The sequence below is a fragment of the Gekko japonicus genome, unplaced genomic scaffold (genome assembly GCF_001447785.1).
Source record: "Gekko japonicus isolate JY-2015 unplaced genomic scaffold, Gekko_japonicus_V1.1 scaffold942, whole genome shotgun sequence".
Lineage (NCBI taxonomy): Eukaryota > Metazoa > Chordata > Lepidosauria > Squamata > Gekkonidae > Gekko > Gekko japonicus.
Window position 1 is genome coordinate 364,695 of NW_015174871.1, and position 25,325 is coordinate 390,019.

At 44.5% G+C, this 25,325-nt stretch overlaps 1 protein-coding gene across 1 annotated transcript in view; it reads right to left on the minus strand.

The window, feature by feature from the left end:
• Positions 1 to 24,090, minus strand: part of FAM19A4 (family with sequence similarity 19 (chemokine (C-C motif)-like), member A4) — a 150,953-nt gene extending 126,863 nt beyond the window's left edge. The window contains exons 1-2 of the mRNA XM_015424803.1: positions 24,020 to 24,090; positions 19,101 to 19,216 (exon numbers count right to left, since the gene is read on the minus strand). Coding sequence (XP_015280289.1) covers positions 19,101 to 19,215 — 115 coding nt within the window. The 5' untranslated portion in view covers position 19,216; positions 24,020 to 24,090. The remainder of the gene's footprint in view (positions 1 to 19,100; positions 19,217 to 24,019) is intronic.
• Between the last annotated feature and the right edge of the window lie 1,235 nt (positions 24,091 to 25,325).

Sequence of the window (25,325 nt, forward strand, 5' to 3'; positions counted from 1 at the left end):
GGGGGGAAGCCGGCGGACGGAGCCTATCGGCTCCGTTCGCCGCTGGGCTGAAAGCTTACCTTAGTGTATGTGGGGAAGATGGCCGCTCAGAAGACGCTGGCTCCGATGACTGGCTCCCTCCCCTCCCAGCCACCCAGCCAATGGCAGGGCAGGTTGGCTGAGGGAGCCAGTCATTGGAGGCAGCTCTTCTGAGTAGCATATTTTCCGCCCATACACTAACGGGGCGCATTTTAGAATTCTGGCACCCAAAACTCCTTTATAATAAAGGAGAGATGTATATGTATTTATACATTAAATGTATGACATTTATATATAATACGTATAAAATCTTTGTGTAATGATGCATGGATGTTATTGGGGGGAAAGCCATCCATTTTACAATAAATGTTCCATGCAAATAAAAGGAAAATATATGAGTCAAGGGTCCAATACCTACAGAATGGAAGTGAATCCAACTGGGGATTTGGGGTTCAAAACAACTGGAATGAGGATTCATAATAATCTCTAATAGAAAAGAGTAATTAAATCTGCCTTTCTATTTAAAAAAAACACACACACCATGAATTATGACACACATCTTCCATAGGACTGTGAAAAGCTATTCTGGCTTTGGTTTGGGGAAAAAGAGCTAATTTTTTGAGTTTGTCCAGGGATGAGAAAACTGGTAAAATAACCATTGGATTCCAATGTGCTGCTCAAAAGCCTTATCTTGATTTCAGTAAGGCTTCTGATAAAGTTCCACATAACATTCTTGTTGACAAATTGGAAAAATATGGTTTGGATCCTATGACTATTAGATGGATCTGTAACTGGTAGACAGATTGCACCCAAAGATTGCTTGTGAATGGTTCCTTATCCTCTTGGAGAAGAGTGACAAGTGGAGTGCCTCAAGGATCTGTCCTGGGACCTGTTTTGTTCAACATCTTTATCAATGATTTGGATGAAGGAATAGAGGGAATGCTTATTAAATTTGCAGATGATACTAAATTGGGAGGGGTAGCAAATACGGTAGAAGACAGAATCAGGATACAGGATGATCTTGTGAAAAGGATCTAGGGGTCTTAGTACACCATACACTGAACTTGAGTCAGCAATGTGATGCGGAAGTTAAAAAGGCAAATGTGATTCTGGGCTGAACCAACAGAAGTATAGTGTCCAGATCCCACAAAGTGATGGTAGCACTTTATTCTGCTCTGGTTAGACCTCACCTAGAGTACTGCATTCGGTTTTGGTCACAATTTAAGAAGGATATAGACAAGCTGGAACGTGTCCGGAGGAGGGCAACAAAGATGGTGAGGGGTCTGGAGACCAAGTCCTATGAGGAAAGGTTGAAGGAGCTGGATATATTTAACCTGCAGAATAGACAACTTAGAGGTGATATGATAACCATCTTCAAGTACTTGAAGTGCTGTCATACAGAGGATGGTACGGAGTTGTTTTCTGTTGCCCCAGAAGGTTGGACCAGAACCATCAGGTTGAAATTAAACCATAAGAGGTTTCAGCTAAACATTAGGAAGAACTTCCTGACAGTTAGAGTGGTTTCTCAGTGGAGCATGCTTCCTTGGGAGGTGGTGGGCTCTCTTTCTTTGGAGGTTTTCAAACAGAGGCTAGATGGCCATCTGACAGCAATGCTGATTGTGTGAACTTAAGCAGATCATGAGAGGGAGGGCAGGAAGAATTGCCTCAGTGCTTAGTTCTCGTGGCCCTTTCTTACACACCCAGGGAAAAGCTTATTGCCACTTTGGGGTCAGGAGATCCTGGAGGTTTTTTGTCATCTTCTGGGTGTAGAACAGTGGTTACTGCGGGTGTGGAAGGAGAGGTATTTGTGAATTTTTTTAAATCCCTGGAGAGATATTTTTTATTTTGCAAATACTACAAAAACTACAAAGAAATATTAGGAAAGGGACTACAGCTAAGGATAAAGGAAAACAAACCACACTAAACTAAAACCTCAAGAGGAGGAGATCTTTTCACTGTAAATAAAAATGTTAGTACCATAAGTGTTAATGTCACAATATACTTATAGAGTTCTTGCTTATAACAATTCACTATTTATATGTTATTTTATTAGTTGTTATGAGAGAAATCTCTGATCATCTTCTTATTCTTTGCTTCAAAAGGCCATTTTCCAAGTCCTTCTGCCTTTACGTCGGCTTTCTGTCTCTGAAATCGTATACCACTCTGGCAGGTCCTGCACCATTTTCTGCCGCAGAGTCCTCTTCCATTCCAGAGGTAGCAGAGTCACTCGACTTCATTTCTTCCTCTTTGGACTCTTCATCTGTCCCCAGATGACATCTCAAAAATTCTTTAGCTTTAAAAGTGGAGTCTATCTTCTCTCTTCTATCGTTGATCTTAAAGATGACACCCTCTGGAACCGCCCATCTGTACGATATCCCATTAGTTTGAAGGAAAGAAATTAAGTCCTTATAATTTTTCCTCTTTTGTCTAATTTCAAATGGAATGTCCTTTAAGGTTTTGATGATTACATTTCCCATTTTCAGTGGAGTTGCTGATGTTGCTTTTAAAATGGCATCTCTGGTTTGTCTTCTTGAAAACCTGTCAACTGTTTTTCCAGGTAGGCTATTTTTTTAATATAATTGGAGTATGCCCTATAGGCTGACTCCATTTCATTTACAAGTTCATCCGCTGTTAAGCCTATTACTGGAGTGATGATCTCACTAAGCACCCTCTTCAGGTTTTCCCAATCCGTTTCAGGAACTCCCTGAAACCTGAGAATCATGTTAGCTTTTTCCATCTGTAGCTCCAAAACTCGATTCTCTTGGCAATTCTGCTTCGTTTCCACATCTCCCATCCTTTTCTTCAACTTCTTGCTTGTGGTGTCTATCTCTTTAATTTTCTCGTTTGCCTGCTCCACTTTTTTCTCTGTTTCGTTCAGCTGAAGCTGCTGTGCTGCAAAGTTTTTATTCATCACGGTCAATTGCTGGTTAATACCATCGAGTTGTTCCATCACTGGCTTGTTGAGGACATCTGCTCTCTCTTCCGGTTTCGGACTCTGACTGCCCGGCTTCATTTTAAACTTTCTCTGCTGGGCCACCATCTTTCCCATTTTGTTTACAGTTACTGCCACTTCCACGCAACTCGGAAAACTCACCAAATGACTTTGCAATTCAGATAAGTCTCTCAAAACACTTTCGGTTTACTTCCTCCCCTCCCCCCCTTCATGTCCGTTAGCTGCTCACTCGCATAAGAGGTGTCCCTCTTTGCAATTTTTTTTCAACCGTGGGGGGGGGGTTGCTTTTCAAACTACTCCATTTTATTCAGAACTCACGTTCATTGTCGGTCAGTTTCTCTGACCACGCTCGGTTTTACGCCATTCCGCTCGATCTCCAGTGCTTGTCCCGGTCAGTCCAGCTTGTGCCCAAAGCCCACTCAGTGACTAGACCATCGGGGTGGAAGGGAGCCTCAATTCTTTGGCATTGCGTCATCAAAGAGGCTGCCCCTCAAAAGCCCCCTGGCCTGGAGCCTATCGCAAAGGGGGGCACTTGAGGTGGCACCCCTCCAGGCCGCTGGTGTGCGATTCGCTCTCCCCCATTGTGGGGAGAGCATTCGCCATCGCTGTTCCGTAGACTGGAAGTCTCAGAGGTATTTGTGAATTTCATGCCTTGTGCAGGGGGGTGGACTAGATGACCACAGAGGTCCCTTCCAACTCTATGATTCTTGCTTCAGAAGTGATGTCACTTTGGAATTAGCATTGTATACCTGCTTGCTTCCAATCTACTCATCCTGTCTTCTATTCTATCCTCACAACAACCCTATGATGTAGGTTAAAATGCAAGTGTGTGACTGGCCCAAGGTCACCCAACAAGCTTTCAAGGCAGACTGAGGGTTCCAACCTGAGTCTCCCAGATCCCAGTCCCACATTCTAACCATGACACCATGCTGGCTCTCAACAAAGAATGGAATGTAGACAACAAAGGAAGGAAACAGGAATGGTGTGAGACAGGATGCTGGACTAGATGGACTATTGGTCTGATCCAGCAGGGCTCTTCTTAGGTTCTGAAGGTAGATACCACATAGCAAAGAAAGCTGACAGGAAGAAAGCAGAGTGATTTAAAATGTGCTGTCAGAGGAGTGTTTTATGGATACCGTGGATAGCCAAAAAGACAAATAAGTGAGTTCTAGATCAAATCAAGCCTGAACTCTCCCTAGAATCTGACTAAATTGTGGCTATCCAATAATGCTAGGAAAATATGAGGGCAGCAGGAAAAGAGGAAGACCCAAGATGAAATCGATTGACTCAGTCAAGGAAGCCAGGGCCCTCAGTTTGCAAGACCTGAGTGAGGCTGTTAACGATAGGCTGTTTTGGAGATCATGGAATCATAGGGTTGTCACAGGTTGGAAGTGACTTGACGGCACTTAACACAGACACACACCACATAATTTGCAAAAAATAATAATACTCCCTCCAGCTGACTCCCAACTCCTTCCCTAATCCTGCTGTCCTCTTTTAGGCGTGATTCAGACCAAGCCAACCCCCCTACAATCTCTTGAAGAAGATGGTTTTGCTGCTAGCATTGCTGTTCTCTGTCTCTAAAGTGCTCTATGGAGCAGGAACTCAGAGTCTCCGCTGGAGTCGAACCCTCTTGAAAGGTCCAAAAGCAGCTCTTGGCTAAACTAGGGAAGACAAAGGGAGGGCGAGAGAGGAGCTTCCCACAGATCAAGCCCTCGGGAGCAATGTGGAGCAAAACATTCCAGAAAAGAAAATCTTTTATTCTTTTCCACTTGCTCTGCCTTTCTCTACGTTCAGCTCCCAGCTTGTATCATTATTCATATTGCTGCTACCTTTATCCCTCTTTTTTAAAGACGCATCCTTAAAAGGGATATGTTTTTAAAAAGCAAAATAGAAACTAAACAAGTGTTTGGAGTAAGAATGATGGGATGGCATGAGTCTGCCTGGGATCTGTCGCCCCCCTGTGCGTTACAGCTCAATGATTGCATTCATTATACAGCCGTGAGCATGTTTTCAGAGTGAAATGCCTCTCCCTCATCAGGCACTAACCGCCATGTGATTCATTCTGCTGAAAGGGAGGCTTCTTGACATTAGCTAAACATAGTTATTCACAAATGGCAGACTAATTATCTTGGCTCCTTGTTTGGGGACTGAAGCATCAGCCACTATAAAAGAGCATTTTGCTGAGTCTAGTGTTTTCTCCATGTTTCCAAACCTCCGTTTTGTTACTCCCCCCCCCCAGCTGAAAATACTGGAGACAAAACTCCCATACCCACCGCAGTCTGTCTAACAAAAATGCCACACAAATGCCCTTCCATCTGTAGTTCAGACCCCCCCAAAAAACGGAGGGGTGAAACATGGGGACTGGCAGGAAACATCAAAGCAGTCTCTTCTGTCTCTCCCTTCCTGTGCTGAGTCTCGAGCGAGGATACAATCAAAGAAGCAAAGTCACTACGGGGGAAGTTATTAAGATCACCCAACTTCCAGGCACTGACAATTCACCTTGGGATTCAGCCTTGGCTTCCGAACCTTGTTACAATTCAACTGGCATTTTATTAAGAGCAAAATGCTCTTAGCATTGAAAGTGGGGATGGGAGCACAATGGACTCTCGTCATTATGGAGATGCAGGCACCGACTGGGCCGGGAAAGGTCCTAAGATCACTTACAGCGACCCTTCAAGGGTAAACACCACTCTGGCCGAGACATATTAAAAACTTCCCTACAACTAGCGACAGAGAGAAAAGCACGGCAATATATATTCCCAGAAGATAGTAATGGTGCATTTTCAATAAATCATAAATAGAACAAAGACAGAAAGAGTGCAAGCAGAAGAGAGAGATTTATTTATTTATTAAATTTATGAATCACCCAACCTGGGCTATTTACAACCTTAAAAGCAGTTAAAATACAATCAGCATAAAATTGTCACAATACACCAATAAATTATCCAGTCCAGATGGCGATATAAACCCCTTTTGCTGGCTACAGTGCTGTCTGCACAGCAGGGCGGGGAAGGGGATGTGGGGGTCATAGGAAGGAAAAGAGGGTGCCAGTGTTAACTGTTGCTGCCCTCAGCTAAAAGCCTGGTGGAACATCTCTGCCTTACAAGCCCTGTGGAATTGCATCAGATCCCGCAGGGCCCTGATGTTGTTCAGCAGAAAGTTCCACCAGGTCGGGGCCAGGACCAAAAAGGCCATGGAAGAACATAAGAACATAAGAGAAGCCAGTGTTGGATCAGGCCAATGGCCCATCCAGTCCAATAGCAAGAAGGACCATCTTAGGACTCACATAACGTCTTAAGTCCTCTATCAAAGATGAAGAACAGCTCAGTCTTGTTGCCATCTCGATTGGCTCATTTTAAATTTGTAATTCTTTCCGTTGAAAATTTCGTTTTGTTTTTATACAACTGGAAATTGCCTTAGAGTCCAATATCGGCAGATATACGGTGCATAAATTCGCTTCTCCCAAAGAAGCCAGAACATTGAACAATCTCTAGGTTCTGCTCTGAATGGAAATATCTCACATCAGGTTCAGTCTACGATACAGGGCACATTTTTTGTATATAGGGCAATGGTTTGGTTATCAGCTAGGTAAGTTGAGGTCATTGAAGGAGAAGACTGCTGTGACATTAACAGCAGAAACCAGAGAAGAAATGTGAAGTTGTAACATCTGCTGTTGATAATGTTGGGGCAGACACAGAAAGCTCTGCCTGTCAAAAGTCTCCCTGTCATATGGGCAGTAAAAAGCAAAGAAGCTCAGGACCAAATTACACAGCATTCAGTTCCCATGCAGTCCTGCACTGGGGCAAAAAGCCCCTCCTGTGTGTTTTGGCTTGGGTAAATAGCAAGGGGCCCTGACCTGGATAGCCCAGGCTACCCTGATCTCGTCAGATCACAGAAGCTAAGTAGGGTCAGCCCTGGTTAGTACTTTGATGGGATGACCACCAAGGGATCCCAGAGCTGCTGCACAGAGGCAGGCAATGGCAAACCAGCTGTGAACATCTCTTGCCTAGAAAACCCTACGTGGTCGCCCTAAGCCAGCTACAACTCGATGGCAAAAAATTAAAAAAATGGCAAGGGGAGACGGTTCCCCACTCTTCCCCAGTGCTCAGAGATACTGGAAAGAGGAGAAGAAGAGGAGGGGGAAACAGGTGAAAGGACCCAGGATGCCAGTGGAGAGGAAATCATGTGGCTGTGAGGTTCTCTGTATCTCTCTCCACATCTGTGTGTTCCTGTGTTTATGAGGCAGGGACCAAGAGGCAGGAACAGCGGGGAGAGTAGAGGAGAGTATGTGAACATGAGGCAGTGGGCGCACAAGGGGCCAAGAAAGCCACTTATCTAAGCCACTTTGGAAAGAATAGCGGGCTATAAATAACTAAATGAACAAATGAAGGGGGATGGGTATGTGCGCATCCATAAGGTAGCATAAAATCTTTTTTAAAAAATGCATTCTTCTATGCAGATTATGACGGCCATTATCACACCACATGACACCACACATTTCTCGCATACTGATTACAAGATGAGTAGGTCCCTGTTTGAAGTCTATATTTGGCTACGGGAAGGTTAAGGAGAAAAACTGATAACAGGACAAGGCAAACATCCCTGGCACCAAGTGTTTTTGCTGGGAACCGAAGATTCGAGAGTAGTAGCGAAAACTAAAGCCTTCGGCGGCTCCACTGCCATTTGGCCCTTGTGCCCTGGCAGAACGCAAGTGGAAATGGTAAAAGAAAAGGGAGGTCTGATACCAAGTAATGAGAGCTCAGATCCTTGAGCTTTCTTGCTCATAATTTATTTTTATTCTAGGGAGCATTGTTAAAAGATTGCCATCCAGAAAGTTAATGAATACCAAATGTTGGTTCCACTCCGTTCTGACAGATATCATTTCCAGCGTGATGAGAAGAGATTACCCAGCTGAACACAAGATGATATGTCTAATCTCCTGCTTAAAAAAAAGAAGAAGAGATGCTGCCCTTCAATGGTTACTTTTCAGAAACAAAGCAAGGCGTCTCCAGTAAAATCAAGAAAGAAAAAGGTGGCTGCATTTTACATCTTGGAAGGTGGACTTTACAAAGATGTGAAATAACATTTTTTTAAAAAAAAAGTGATAGAAATGCCATTTATTACTCCTTGTTCTGAGAAAGAATAGAAACCTTCTCCCATCAAGTTAATGGGAATAATTGAAACTACAGAAAAGGGTTTGAACTGAATGGTACAGAGATAACACTTCAAAAGGGACTTTGACACTCACTCCTCACACAGAGAGAGATAGAGTACTCAACAACTTCCTTGGTCTCCAGCATGCACAGGGAATTCTATATGCAGAGGCTATACACACACACACACACACACACAGACACCAACCAAACTATGTGATACCCCTTCCCCTCATGGCACAGTTCCAAGACAAATCATGCACCCACTGATTTTTCAAATGACATCCCCTACAGCTGTTGCATGGCTGCAGGGAAAGTGAGTCGGGTCTGGGGAGGGAAATGTATCATGTCGTTTGGCCCTCTTTCAATCTATGTGCTAATCCCCACAAACCTGAAAACAGGCCCAACAGGATCACTGCAGAGCACAAAATGCGAAGAGCACCCACTGTGCAATACTTTAGTGGTATTCTAGTCTACTTTGTTGCATTCCCATTTCGAGGACAACCCCTTAGACTTCGACCACAACAAACCTCTGCTTCTTCGTGATGGCCATGAGCACAGCTGGCTCTCGTGCTCGCGTGCCCCTCCCTGCCTCCCTGGCCTTCTTCCCATAACTGGCTGGTGGCAACTGGAAGCTTCCTGAATTGGGCAGGCTTTGTTCAATCTCCAGGTTGTCATGACGTCCAAACACAGCAGCCGAGGCATGGCTGAGATCTGATCCTTCAAACATTTACCTTGCATGTCTGCAAGTGTTGTTATTCTTTTTGATATCCTTACGAATCCTGATCCATGAAACCTACACATTAATCATCCAGTCTGTAATTTGCTTCCAGCTCCCTTGAACACATAAATCTATTCATACAGGAACACATTGTAAAGTGCACGTTCCTGGAGGAAACTATACCAGAGGCTATATTTTACATTATAAAAGACCAAATTAACATTGAATTGCTCCCTAGTGGAAACCTACCTATGCATTTAAATTGAAGACTTTGTCAAAACCGATCCTGTGTGTACTATGTTCCCCTTCGTATTTAAAACAGGTAGCGCTACAAATCCATACACATCCCTTCTTTATTGTTCAGAAACGGGCCTGTTCTCAAGCCAAGAACTGGGAGGCTTCAAGGTATCCCTTTTGTTACACCCATGTGCTCTTTTTGCCTGATCACCTGGAGAAATTAAAGACACACTCTTCCCCTATGGTTAATCTTTACTGAGAAGCGAAAATATCCATAAATACCACTGGATAAAACATTAAGATATAAATAGAGTTAAGTGGGATAAAGCACACAGTAAGCCTTCCATGTCTGACCCGTGAAAAGACAAAGAATTCATCGTTCTGATTAGCAAAAGGCAAAGCTATGGCTTCCATCATTAGCAGGAGAGCTTTTGGGCAGGCTGGCTGGCTGGTAGCCCTTGCCTGGTTTTCAGTCTTGCAGAGCCCTCTAGTGGGAACTGAAGGGTATTTTGCCTTTAAAACACACCTTTTCTGATAGGAACAAATGGCTTTCGACAAACAAGGAGACAAAGGGAATTGCAGTGTTGTCAGGATATATTCAGGCACGTGGCCAGAGATGCCATATACATCTGGGTTAAATATTAAGAGATACCTAATTCATTGCTACAATATTTTAATTATTTTCCCCTCACACGAAGGGTTGCTCTGCCCACTGAAACTGCTGGATGTAGCTTCCGTTACAATCGCCACAGAGATCCTCACATTCCTGAGAGTCTCAGGGTGATTTCTCACGAGAGCTGCCTCGCAGCACAGCGCCGTTTGCCTCGACACAAACGTGTCAATTTCACACCCGAAGCTCCGGGGCTGCATTTTGACTCGGGGCTTCGCCCGATTTCCTCCGCAGTTTCGTGATCCTGGTTTTTGAGGATCATGAAACTGCGGAGGAAATCGGGCGAAGCCCCGAGTCAAATGCAGCCCCGGAGCTTCGGGTGTGAAATTGACACGTTTGTGTCGAGGCAAACGGCGCTGTGCTGCGAGGCAGCTCTCGTGAGAAATCACCCTCAGTGTTCACCCACTGGAGACCAGCTCACACTGCATATTTGATTGTAGACCACCTGTGTGTGATGTGCATTTTTTTTAAAGGGAGACTTGCCTATACATTCAGTGTGTGTCATTCTGGGACCTGTTGCCCTCAAACACTCAGAAGCGGGATCCCAATCTTTTCCTTGCTGCTGCTTCCAAGACGCACAGCAGGTTTTGCACATGCACACGTCCGGCTTACCGCACCCAAATAAAAATGTCAAAAAGTACGAATCAGCTCTGAGCTGAATGCATGACATCAGCACCTAGCAACTGCCTGTGGAAGCAACCGCAGGAAGCTGCTATGAAATGAATCCCAGGGATGAGGATGACTCTGCTCCTCATTTCTCTCTTCTTGGGACACACACAGTGCAACCCTAAGCAAAGTTAAGCCTTTCTAAGTTCATTAAAATCAGTGGGCTTAGAAGGAGGTACCTCAGGGCGCTGTGCTCTCCCCAATGTTGTTTAACATCTATATGCGCCCCCTTGCCCAGGTGGCTTGGAGGTACGGGCTGGGTTGTCACCAGTATGCAGATGACACCCAGCTCTATCTGATATTGGGCGGCCAGTCAGACTCCAGACTGAAAGATCTGGACCGGGCGTTGCAGGCTGTGGCTGGTTGACTTAGGCTGAGCCGGTGGAGGCTAAACCCGGCGAAGGCGGAGGTCCTGTACCTGAGTCGTAGTGGTGAGGGGTTGGGGGTCCTGCTCCCTACTTTCGATGGGGCACCGTTGGTGCCAGTGCCAATAGCATACCAGATTCACTTCAAGGTGCTGGTACTTACCTTTAAAGTCCTATATGGCCAGGGTCCATCTTACCTGAGGGACCGCCTTTCCCCATTTATACCCCAGAGAGCACTACGGTCCAGGGCACAACAGCGTTTAACTATTCCAGGCCCCAAGGATGCGAGGCTCACCGTCACCAGGGTCAGGCCATTTTTGGTGGCGGCTCCTTACTGGTGGAATGAGCTCCCGGAGATCAGGGCCCTGCGGGACTGTGTACAGTTCCACAGGGCCTGCAAGACGGAGCTCTTCTGCCAGGCTGTCAAATAGGAGCCGCCGCCACCACCGTTACCACCAACTATTCCATTGAACATCTGGAATATGGGACTGGCCCACTATGGACTACGCCATTTAATATCTGGACCATAGGACTGGCCGTAAGATCAGAAGATTGCCGGAATGGAAATTCACGCCATCTATTTTAATACTTTGAGCACCTTAATGCTATTGTTGTAATGTTAAGAATATTTTATATTATTTTAATGTTTTATGGTTTTATGCTAATTCGGCACACTCTGCCATCTTCTGTAAGCCGCCCAGAGCCTGTTTACAGGGTGGGCAGGGTATAGATATAAGTATAAATAAATAAATAAAATAAACTCTGCTTAGAACTGCACTGTGAACCGTCCCTAAGAATATAAGAAAAGTTGTGCCGGATCAGACCAAAGGCTCATTTAGTCCAGCATTCTGTTCACACAGTGGCCATCCAGATACCTTTAAGAAGCTCCTAAACATGAAGACTGCAGCAGCAGCATCCTGCCAGTGCTCCCCAGCACAGATTCAAAGATATTACCTCTGGTACTGGAGAGAGTAGATGGCCATCATGATAAGTAGGCACTGATAGCCCAGTCCTCCATGAATTTGTCCACTCCCCTAGTCTTCCAGGTGGGCAGCCATGACCACAACCTGTGGCACAGGGACTGAGAATATAGGATACACAGGACATACAGGAAGCAATGAGATTCTTCAAATAAATGCTGTTCAGTACAGCTTCATTGTCGTGCTTTCTCTCACATGCCCAGATGAGTTACTTTAATTTCTAGACTGCCCCTTCCAAAAAGCAACAGCAAGGAACATTGAGATGCTTTTAAAAGGGGGGGGGAGGAGAGGGAGAAAATAGCCAATTTGTACCTAACTAAAATAAAGCATTAAGGCTGAAACTGCAACAACCTTCCTGGCTTAAAACAAACACAGAAAGCTGGACCAAATAGAAAGGATTTGCATCATTTCTGGAGCACAGTACAGGTGAATCCCCCAAGGAAAGTGAGTTTCATACCAGATGGTGAATGGAAAAGTTGACTGTAAAGATCACCACCAGTTTACAGTGGAGGAAGAACAGTCTTAAGCCTATCGGGAAATGGCCGTTAACAGTTTTTATTGGTCAATGCTGTCATCTTTTTTTTTTCCTTTCTTTTTTTGGTGCCTGGAAAACAATACAGCTGGGATTATTTCAATACCACCTGAGAGACCAGCTCAGTACACTCAGCAGTGGACTAGCCAATATCCCAACAGCACCTGCAATTTATTACAAGTCTCCGGTGTTGAGTAAACACACATCAGGGCAGAGAGGTTGGCCACTAGATACCTTCTGTATATGTATGTCCAAACTATGATTGAACACTCACAACATGATTTGCCTCTTACGAAGAAGAAGAGGAGGAGGAGGAAATTGGATTTATACCTGGCCTTCACTACCTAAAGGAGTCTCAGAGCATCTTATAATCTCCTTTCCCTTTCTCTCCCTACAACAGACACCTTGTGAGGTAGGTGGGGCTGAGAGAGCTCTTTCAAGGACTGCTTGTGAGAGAACAGCTCCGAAAGAACTTGTGACTGACCCAAAGTCAAACCAGCAGCTGCATGTGGAGGAGTGGGGAATCAAAACCGGTTCTCCCAGATTATAGTCCGTGTGCCTGACCACTACACCAAACTGGCTCTCTTTACATCAGGGTTCCCCAGTGCGGTGCCTATGGGTGCCATGGTGCCTGCCAGTACTTCCCTTGGCATCCATTCCCCCCTTCAGGCTTTCCTTCTTCCCAGGAAGTGCAAGAAGGGAGCTATTCTATTTGGCTCCACCTCCTGCAGCAGCCATTTTGTGGGTGGCACTCACCACCCACTCTCAAAACTCTAAGACGCATACAGGCCTGAAAAGGTTGAGTAGCACTGCTCTATACCTTCTTCCATGCCAGTCTTTCCCACAGAGAGGGTGCGACGTTGTTGTGGGATACACAGTGAATAAAGGCAGGGATTGTTAACAGCATGCCACCTGCTGTCCTCTGCTCTAAAAGAGAGGGACAGAAATAGCACTTGCAAGATTTAGATGTGAGCAAGCACTGTAGTTATCATGTGGATCTCTTACCTTAAATTAGCTTCAGAATGGCAGCAAAGGAGGTAGGGAGAGGACATAAAATTGAGTGCTTGCATTTTCTCAGATAGCAAGGAGAAAGGTGACATTTTATTCACTGCAACTCAATTTCTATTGTGTGCCCCGAAAATGGCACATATTTCTTATCTTCACATGCTGATGTCATGATGCAGCTGCCGGATTAGATGACAAAGGGAGAATGGAAACTATAGACTCCGAGTTGTATCTCACTGAAGTGGTCCTCTGCTAAGTCACCACACCGAAGCTTGCGTATTGACAACATTTTTACTCTCGGCTTCTGTCTAACAATATGGGCATTGGTTTTATGCTAATAAGGGGGAAAGTCACACAATGCCACCAACAATATAAGACTCCAGGTCAAGCCCTGTCCCAATAAACAGGACTTAAACTACTCAAATGCTTCAAAATTTGAGTGTCGGCTCTCAGAGAGCACTCTTCTGGATTATTTCACAAGACTCAACAAGATGGTATCTTTTCACAGAAACGCCTTGTTGCCTTTCGCCTCACAGGTTCTTGTAATGCACTCGGTGTTGGCTCCAGGATTTGGCAGGCCATTGAGCCACATACTCTTAATCAGTCCCCTTAATTTAGAAGAGGCACCCCAACATCCCATGGCAACCATTTAGTGATTGCCCATTATGGCAGCCATCTTGCGGCAGTGCCATTCCAAAAGTGCCTTAGGCGCAACAAGATTAAGGATCCCTGAGCTAGAAGTATTAAGATACAATTGCAGTGTTTCCCAAATAAGTTTCCCATCTTAGCTAACACATTTATATGGCTGTACGTAGCAACAAGGAGCTTCAGTGGCTCAAGTGGTTAAGACGCTGAACTGCAGGCTGTGGAAGGTCGGTAGTTCAGCAGTTCAAGACCCAAGTGTGCTGCATGACGGAGTGAGCTCCCATCTCTAGCTCCAGCTCCTGCCAACCTAGCAGTTCGAAAGCAAGAAATTGCAAGTAGATAAATAGGGACCACTTTGGTGGAAAGGTAACAGCGTTCCGTGCACCTTGGTGTTTAGTCATGCCGGCCACATGACCACGGAAACGTCTTCAGACAGCGCTGGCTCTTCGGCTTGGAAACGGAGATGAGCACCGCAACCCTAGAGTCGGATTCGACTGACTTTCGAGCAAGGGAACCTTTATCTTTACTTTTTATGTAGCAACAACATGCCCTGACCTGGATGATCCAGGCTACCCTGATCCCGTCAGATCTCGGAAGCTAAGCAGGGTTGTCCCTGGTTAGTACTTGGATGGGAGACCACCAAGGACATCCAGAGTTGCACAACAGCAAACCACCTCTGCTTGTCTCTTGCCTTGAAAACCCTGCAGGGTCGCCATAAGTTGGCTGTGACTTGATGACCCTTTCCACCACCACTGGCAATCATACATTTAGCAAGAAAGTGCTCGGAGCAGAGTAAGCAACTGCCGCAGCATAGGGAAGCTTCCATCACAAAAGGGCTCTTTTTGTAGCAGGAACTCCTTTGCATATTAGGCCACACCCCCTAATGTAGCCAATCCTCCAAGAGCTTACAGAGCTCTTCTTACAGGAGCTACTGTAAGCTCTTGGAGGACTGGCTACATTAGGGGTGTGTCACTTAATATGCAAATGAGTACCTGCTACAAAAAGAGCCCGGGCGGGGGGGGGGGGCGAAGTGCAAGGGGAATAATGTTATAGGATCCAGGCCAGTAGCTCCAAATTTCTAAATAAGTCAGTCACTCAACTTCTGTTTTTTGAGATGCTGTCCAATTAATATTTATGCTTTGAACATGTATTGTAGATGGGTTTCATTTTTCACTTGTCGTTTCAGTGCTAGGGCTTTTCTTAATGCTGTAAACTGCTTTGAAGGCTTTAAGTGGAGAAGCAGGGTATACAAGTCAAAGCATAAACAAGTCTCATCACTTCCACACTGGGACCCTCTCACTTTTGAGGGTCTAATGGCTGGAATGTGCAAAAAGATGGACTCAATTTCATACATTCTGGTTATACGGCTATAACCCCATGATAAACAAGACTCCCCAAAGTTAATAATTAATTGACAGTGGTTATGAAGTATATGTTTCAGAACTTGGGGGGGGGGGAATTATTCAGTGTTTTATTGTAATATAATAAAATGCAAACATGACAAACTTAGGGGGAAATTAAAACAGTTGCCTGGTAAAACATCCAAGAAATCTGTTAAACACAGAGTTCTCTATAATTATGCTACCTCCCACAAATTATGCAATTAGGATAATATTTAAACTAGACAGATTTGCATACATTTGCATAGTTAAGTTTGGCTCCACAATGTCTTTGGCAGATTTGTCAGTGCTGGAAATTTGGAATCTTTGTTTCTTCTCTTTGTCACCATGGTGACTGTGAGACTGCATACACATGCTTCCATTTCACAAACACCCCTCCCCACATTGGCTAACATTTTAGAAGGAATCACACTCCCTTACTTTATTATGGATTTTGCAAAGCAACCATGGTGTCCAGAGATTTGCTTTTTATTGTCAAAAATTAAAATAAGACAAAGTTGACATGATTGATATATATATGGTTATAATGGTTGGTCTCCCAGGCTGTCTCCTGAATGCTTGACTTTCACCATCCACTTTTGAATATGCTGTGATGCTTATAAATCATCACTAGGTGGTGCTATAATGCTGGTTTCATAGCAATAATGTTAGCATAGAATAAGGAAGGGAAACTCCATGGGGAAACAGCCCATCCTCCATTTCTTCCCCATGGTAGGTTTGCAGAGATCTTTCCAGTTCTATGGACCATTCTCAATTTTACACAAAGCAGAATTCACAAGAGAAGTCTCGCATATTGACCATCTGAGAGGATTTACGGGAAGAAAGGACTATTCTGAAGTACGGCATGAGGCATTTTGTTTAATTAATTCAGAATATTAATCTTCCACCTAGGGTTGCCAGCTCCAGGTTGGGAAATACCTGGAGACTCCGGGGGTGGAGCCTCAAAAGGGTGGGATTTGAAGCGTAATGCCAGAGAGTCCAACTTCCAAAGTGGCCATTTTCTCCAAGTGAGAAGATCTCTGTTGCCTGGAGATCCGTTGCAATAGTGGGAGATCTCCAGCCATCGCCTGGAGATTGGCAACCCTAGTCCCACCTGTACGTCAAAAGTATCCAAAGCAGCTGATCAAAATTGCAGGCTCTTGGATTTAAACTCAGATGTGCACATATCAAAACAAGATAGAAATAAATAAAACAAGCCTACATGAGAGTCTGACTGTTTAAACTTCACCGATATTGTCAGGATTCCATAGTGCTATCCAGATTCTGCTCTAGGGATGGGTTCTGTTGGGATCATGAGTGTCAATCAGATTTCCTGCTTCCTGACCACACCTCATTTATGATGCAGTGCCAACTCTGGATTGGGAGATTCCCATAGATTTGGGGGTGGAGCCAGGGGTGGGGTTTCAGGAGAGACCTCAGCATGGTATAATGCCATAGGGTCCACCCTCCAAAGCAGCCATTTTATCTGGGGAACCAATCTCTATACTCTGGAGATTAGCGGTAAATCCAGAAGACCTCCGAGTCTCACCTGAAGGTTGGTAACCCTGGCTGCTCGGCATCATAAGAGCTACAGTAGTGCACAATAAATGCTATAGTAACAGAGTCGTGCAAGAGTCTGAGATTTGTCCATGATGTCCTAATGAAACTTTGAATGATTACTTGTGATGTAAAAGTAACACAGAAAGAATATGTATCATCACATATTCACAAAACCACCGGTCAACTAAAACAGGGGATGTCATATCACGTGCAAAATATCAAACCTGAGGATATACCTACAGAAAAAACATGAACCAATATTAACTTTCACGGCTTCCAGAAAGAACCACAAAAAAGTGGTAACTGTAAATTCAATTAGAGTACAGAGTCACATTTGTAAGATTTGCTAAGCCGCCCTGAGCCTGCCTCAGTGGGGAGGGCAGGATAAAAATTGAATGAATGAATGAATGAATGAATGAATGAATGAATGAATGAATGAATAAGTTTAGGGTGTATGTATGGGATGCCATTTGTTTCCCAATGAACTTCCTATGAATTGTCTATGAGGGGAAGAGGGGAAGAGGGAGGCCAGTTTCCAGGTGGGATCTGGGGATCCCCTAGAATTACAAGCCATTTCCAGACTACAGAGGTGACAAAATGGATGCTTTGGAGGGTGGACTCTACCCACTGAAGTCTCTCTCCTCCCCTGGTTCCACCCCCAAATCTACAGGAATTTCCCAATCTGGAGCTGGCAATTCTACCCCACACACACCAGTGGCCAGGGAAGACCTGGCAACCCAAAGCATGCCATGAAAGGCCGATATGAGGATGCTTCACTCTGCACTTACTGCATGAGTGCTCTGCAATTATTAACTCGTTTAGCCTGATAACACTTGTGACTGAAAGGAGGATGCTCAGGGTCAGTAACTTGCTTAAGGCCGCTGAGGGATCTTCATGCAGAATCGGAACTCCCGAAGTCCAATCCAACATCTGACCACTGAACCATACAGAATTTGTTTTTTTTAAGGCAGGGGAAAGTGTTCTTTTTCTCACCCTGCAGACTGGAGGGAAGGCCTGCTGGGTCTTAAGAACCACAGATCCTGAGTTGGGTAGCCCAGGCAAGCCCAATTTCATCCGATCTCAGAAGCTAAGCAGGGCCGACCTTGGTAAGTACTTCGATGGGAGACCTCCAAGGAATACTCCCCCTTCCTTTTCAGAATACTTATTTATTTACTTCATTTTGCTGGAGATTCAAGTTGCTACACTTCAGTCATTACAGAGTTAAGTGTCGTTTGTCAGGAAACAGGATTTTGTGTTACATAATGTATTCTACGGCGGGAAAGTTTGAGGGAGTTGCTTAGTCTAATGAAGTGACCTGTAGCCTTTGTATTGGTCCACTAACAACTTGTTTGTGGAAATGCTTTGATCTAGCATTAATGTATTCACAAGGTTTATGGTCCTTTGTGTGAAGCACACAGGAAGCGCTCTCTTGAAGCCGCTCGATAGATAGAAAGATGTAGCCGTTAGCAAGTAGTGCTGAAAAGTAACTGTAAGCATGTAATCTTGTGTTTTATTTCTTTTTATCCAAAGTACCCTACCCATGCTTTGTTTTGTAGTAAAGATATTTTTCTTTTAACTAATGTGACTCTTGTGTTTGCAAAACGACCATCGATCTCGAATCTCAGAATCCCTAACACATTTACACCTCACTTTTCTCCCCAATGGCTTACAACATTCTCCCCTTCTCCTTTTTATCCTCACAACAGCCCTGTGAGGTTGGCTAGGTGGAGAATATGTGACTGGCCCGAGGCCTCCCAAGTAACCTTCCATGGCGAAGTGGAGATTCAAACCTGGGTCCCCCAGATCCTAGTCCAACATTCTAATCCCTATACCACACCAGCTCTCTTTAATATTTTCCCCAAATACTCCCCCTCCCCTTTTGTATAAACTCAAAAGTTTGATCAAATTCTTGCTTTTGGATGCAGAAGCAAAAAAGAAAGAAAGAAAGAAGCCCAGAATCCAGAAGGGTCAAGAAGTCACTCAGGAAACTGCCCTACATAAATGTTACTATAACTCCATTGGAATCTTAGCAATAACTCATCTCTCTCCCCCTCTCTCTCTCCCTTTTTTGTTGTTTTTATAACCTTTTTGCTCTGATCGTAACACATTGTCAACAGCTTCATCAATTATCCATGGCTAAAAAGTGGACTCTAACGTTTGGAGAGTGTTATTAATTGGCCTCGGTAGCGCATAATGAGTTTAAAAGCTCCTACCTGGGTGCCCCCGGGGATGGTAGCTAGTCGCGGACAACGATTTACAGCACACCATTAACACATATGCCAGGAACAGCCACTGAGATGGAAGCATTGATTTGGCACAGAACCTCATCCTGCGGGCAGAAAAAAAGGAAGCCACTGAGCGAAAAAGACAGTGTATAACGGGGGAGAAATGTTTTTGGGGTTGTTTTTTTTAAGTGAACGCTGCAGGAAGGAGGGGGGAAGAAAGCAGAAGAGAGTCTGGAAAACTAACCGAAAGGGCTTATTATAGCATAAGACTTAAGGGGTGGAGGTGGTGGAAGCAAATTCACACCTAAACCGAGATCAATTCCTTACCAGACGTGTTTAATAAGAAGCAGGGCAGCAGACGGCAGTGGGCTCCTTCCCTCTCTCAGCCAGCTAGCTTTATGTTACTCTTTACATATTACAAGGTCAGCAGAGGGGGGGGGAATCACAAGGGGGTGTGTGGATCAATCCTGTGTACGCAAGGCCTCTGTGAAAGCGGATCTTTCCTGCCTCTCCCCAGCAGCCAGTGCTGAAGGTTGGAGGGCCCTCCTTAAGAAGAGGCCAGGGGGCAGAAGGAAGGCTGCACAAAGGGCAGAGAATTTGATGAAATCACCCCCTGGGTTGCCAGCCTCCAGGTTGGAACACTAAAAGATTCTTCAATAGTTGGTACATAGAAACTGAGATATTAATTGCATCACATGAATTCAATTGCTCATATTATTTGTAATTTTCATAATTTTTTCAAGTTGTGTATATGTTGTTTGACAACCTGTCCCGTGATCTCGCTTGTTCTGTAACCTCCAGGCGGGGCCTCGAGATCTCCCAGAATTACACCTGATCTCCAGCTTACAGGGATCAGTTCTCCCAGTGTATATAGCTCCATTGGAGGATGGACTCTATAGCAGTATAACTTCCTGAGGTACCCCTCCAAGCCCCGCCCTCCCCAGGTTCCACCCCCAAATCTTCAAGAATTTCCCAGCCTAGAGTTGGCAACCATACCCCCCCCACACACACATATACACCTTCACCCTTGTGCTAGCCAAGCAAGCCTGACTTTGTTTCTGCGAAAGAAGGGCAGCTTGTTTAGGAATGTCATACCCCCCTCCCCCAGCAATGACCATCAAGGGCACAAAAAAACACTAGGAGGAGGGGGACTACATGCAGCAATGGTTTCCACAAACTCCTTTGATTCACGGGAGCTTGGATCCAGATCTGTGCAGAGTTTCCCCTAAAATTAAGGGCACATTGCTCAGTGGTAGAGCATCTGCTTGGCATGCAGAAGGTCCCGTGTTCAATCCCCAGCATTTCCAGTTAAAAGATCTGGCATTAGGTGATGCGAAAGACCTCTGCCTGAGACCCTGGAGAGCCACTGCCAGTCTGAGTAGACAATACTGACTTCGATGGACCAGAGACTTGATTTGGTATAGGGTAGCTTCATGTGTTCACAATTCCTATTGGGTAAAATGTTGGCCATTCATTTCAGTTTATTGGCCTGGCCATAACTGGATGTAAGATGGTTTTCAACAACTATATCTCCTCATTTTGGGGAGAAATGAGAGAGAAACAGAGAAGGGGACCAAGAGAGAGATCTTGGAGTCATAGTAGATAACTCGCTGAAAATGTTGAGACAGTGTGCGACAGCAATAAAAAAAGGCCAACGCTATGCTGGGGATTATTAGGAAGGGAATTGAAAACAAATCAGCCAGTATCATAATGCCCCTGTATAAATCAATGGTGCGACCTCATTTGGAAAACTGTGTACAGTTCTGGTCACCACACCTCAAAAAGGATATTATAGTACTGGGAAAAGTACAGAAAAGGGCAACTAGAATGATCAAAGGGTTGGAACACTTTCCCTATGAAGAAAGGTTAAAGCGCTTGGGGCTCTTTAGCTTGGAGAAACAACGACTGAGGGGTGACATGATCGAGGTTTACAAGATTATGCAAGGGATAGAGCAGGCAGAGAAAGAAGGACTTTTCTCCCTTTCTCACAATATAAGAACTCATGGGCACTCAATGAAATTGCTGAGCAGTCGGGCTCGAATAGATAAAAGGAAGTACTTCTTCACCCAAAGAGTGATTAACACATGGAATTCACTGCCACAGGAGGTAGCAGCGGCTAGAAGCATGGATGGCTTCACGAGGGAATTAAATAAATATATGGAGCAGAAGTCCATCAGTGGCTATTAGCCACAAGGTATATATAGGAACTCTCGGTCTGGGGCAAGTGATGCACTGTATTCTTGGTGCTTGGGGGGGGGCAACAGTGGGAGGGCTTCTGGTGTCCTGGCCCCACTGCTGGACCTCCTGATGGCACCTGGTATTTTTGGCCACTGTATGATAGAGTGTTGGACTGGATGGGCCACTGGCCTGATCCAACACTGGCTTCTCTTATGTTCTTATGTTCTTAAGGTGAGAAAGGAAGAAAAGAGAAAATGTATGGATGGATGGAAGGAAAGTGAAAAGGAAAAATAATATGTAAGATTAAAAAAATTCAAATGAGGTTGCATGTTGGGTACTAGATCCTAGGGAGTTCTAGATAGGTCGAAGTCCAGGGAATTAAGTGATTAAAAGCTCTGGCAAAGGCAACAGAATGAAGGATTAAAATAAATTTTGTAAGAACATTACTACATCAGATCAGACCAGTAGATCAGACCAGTGGTCCATCTAGTCCAGCATCCTATCTCACACGGTGGCCCACCAGTTCCTCTGGAGGGGCAACAACAGGACATAGAGGCCCAGACCTTCCCATGATGTTGCCTCCTGGCACTGGGATTCAGAAGATTAGCAAGGGTCTCAAACTCATTTCTTATGAGGGCTGGATTTGACATAAATTGGACTTTGTCAGGCTGGGCTATGTGTGTCAGACTTTATACCTCTGCTACCTGGCATTACATTTTACGACACACATGGCCCAGGCTGACAAAGTCTAATTTATGTCAAATTCAGCCCTCAAAAGAAATGAGTTCGACACCCTTGGATTAGTGCTTCTGGAGATTCCCTTTAGTCACCATTGCTAGTAGCCACTGATAGACCTATCCTCCATGAATCTATCTAATCCCCTTTTAAAGCAGTTTATTCCTGTGGCCATCACTAGATCCTCTGGTAGTGAATTGCAGATTTTAATCACTCGGTGTAAAGAAGTATTTCCTTTCCATCCTAAATCTCTTAGAGCTGTGAAACAGGAATTCTGTGGCATGGGAAGGGCCAGGTTATATCCTTGTTCTGGATCATCAGCTGCCACATCATTCTGCTGGCTTCACTGGCCACTGCTAGGTAACAAAGCTACACTGTGGGCACAGTGCAGCTTAGATGTTCAATAGCTTCAATGAAAACTATGTAACTTGTCAGAAAAGGTGGAGGGGGGGAGCCACTACCCTTTATTAGGTACGGCGAACACAGGAAGCAACCTTCTCCTGAGTCAGACCATTGCTCCGTGTAGCCAAGACTGTCAACTCTGAAAGTGAAAGGTTAAGTTTGTTCTTCTAGGAACTTCATATTTCTTTGAAACAAACATGCAGTCCTAATTGTAAGAGGGTTATGAACCAGCCACTGACTTACCTTAAATGTACAAAGCAAGAGGGCATACTCAAGACCTCTTAACACTTGAGACATAATTAACCTATCTTATGTTATCCTGAATGTAGAGAACATAAGTAGGGTGTTTCTGGAGCAGACCAAGATCCACATCGGCCAGCTTCGTATGAAAACATCCCATCTAGCAGATGCTACATGGTCCACCAGAAATTGTCCAGGGGACCGCAGTAGACTTTTACTTCCGTTCTACACAACTATTTCTAACCAGTAGAAGGACAGACACAGTTACCATTCCAAACCATGTGTACCTTATCTCTGAAGTGCCAGCATACTATAAGGGCAATTCAGAAGCTGGTGCCATTCTGTAATTCTATATGGGGTATGTTATAGAAGAAGACGAGAAGAAGAGATTGGATTTATACCCCACCCTTCCCTACCCAAAGGAGTCTCAGAGTGGCTTACAGTCCCTCTCCCTTCCCCTCCCCACAACAGACACCCTGTGAGGTAGATGGGGTTGAGAGAGCCAGTTTGGTGTAGTGGTTAAGTGCGTGGACTCTAATTTAGGAGAACCGGGTTTGATTCCCCACTCCTCCACTTGCACCTGGCTGGATGACCTTGGGCAAGCCGTAGTTCTGATAAGATATGTCCTTGAAAAAGAGCAGTATCTGTCAGAGCTCTCTCAGCCCCACCTACCTCACAGGGTGTCTGTTGTGGGGAGGGGAAGAGAAAGGAATTTGTAAGCCACTCTGAGACACCTTTGTGTAGTGAAGGGCGGGGTATAAATCCAATCTCCTCCTCCTCTTCTTCTTCTTCTCTCAGGAACTGCCCTTGAGAGAACAGCTCTGAAAGAACTTATGACTGACCCAATGTCACACCAGCAGCTGCATGTGGAGGAGTGGGAAATCAAACCCGGTTCTCCCAGATTAGAGTCCATGCTCCTAACCACTACAACAGATGGGGCAAAATTTCAGCCATTGCTCATAAAAGTTGAGTCACATTATGCACATTTTTAATGCCAACATTCTTTTGTTGAACATGCAAAGTTCAAAAGAGGCACCTGCCTTGAGATATGTACAGACTTTGCCCCCTCATTAATAAAGAAACAATGCCCTCCCCATCTTGCTTTAGCAGGAAAGGTGCAGATCTCAGGTATATTTGAACCTCAGTATAATTTACTTTTAAAAATTAAGTACTGAGTCCAGCCCATTGGTGTAAAGAAAAAAAATCTCAAAAAAAGGAAAAAGAACTGTACACAGTGAGGTTATAATGCGACTCCAGCTGGAGATAATATCCAAGAAGCATCATCCAACAAACTTCATTAATTACTCAGTAGACGTTTCAGATCTATAAAAAGGATGAAGAGTTCTCCTTACCTTGGGGCTCTTTCCTGGTCTTTGCTGCAGTTAAACAACCTGATCAGTGTACATAATCCATAGTAAATCCAAATTCCCATTTGAAAATATGCACAAGCATATCCACATCTCCTGAACTTGTCTCCACACTCAGGGCCTAGAGAAGAAACCAGAGTATGCAGCCATTACTGAGGGATTAAAATGATGATGTTGAAGACTTGCTGATTAAAATCATTGTCATGCAGTGCCATCTGCAGACCAGTGGCGAGAGGAAAATTCTGTGACGAGAATTCAGAGGCCTTCTAACATAACACTGTTTTATGTGATTATACCATTTTTACCTCCATTTTTTTCAAGACAAGTCACTCTGAGAGGCCATGCAGTGGCAAAAAAAAACCCTTGCCTGCACTGTTCTGCTATAGCACTATGTGACCATGCATGCATATTACTTCCAAATTTGCAAACCATCAAGGGCCAAGCATCATTTCTCTGGGCCCAGTGAACTTATAAGATCACACATGCACACATACACAAACATACATGATCTTACCTACATATTTATTTATTTGTATTTATTTATAGTCCTCCTCTCTCACTGAGGCTCAAGGATTGCACAACAGAAGTCGATGCAATCAATTGGATGTGACATCTAATAAGCAATGTAATTAGACTCGTATAGCAAGCATGCATGAGCCACAAAGGGAATTTGATCCTGCAAGCTTTGCTTCTGTCCATGTAGTATAGCAGGATGCAGTAAGCATTAGGAATAGGTTTATACTTTAGAGATCTAAAAGTACTTAACTCAGAAAATAGCATGTTTGACCTCTGGCCCAAGCTCTTCAAATATTGTATATTTTTAAAACTCTCAGTGTATAAAATCGCACATTAGCGTAAATATATGACAGTAAAGTATCACTGAATACTGGAAGCAAACGGGATTGATTTACAAATAAAGTTTTATCTTGCTTACATACTTTTCAGCTTTGCTACTTGCATTATAAAATCTATCTTGCGCCATCAACTGAAGGACTTCCGATATCGAGCCACTGTTTTTAAATGAATTGGGGGGGGGGGGTAACCCCAGCTTACAAAATGTGAAAAATTCTTCACCACACCCCAGTGACTGGTCATTTTCATCCTTAGATGTCATGCTTAAGGGGGGTTGTCAGGCTTCTGTCATTGTCTGAGATTCCTGGGACAACGTCTAGTGATATCTCTGTGAATCTCAGTACTGAATATAGTTTCCAACTCCAGGCTGGGGAATTTCTGGAGACTGGGGGTGGACCCTCAGGAGCACAAGGTTTAGGGAGGGGAGGGAGAAGACTCC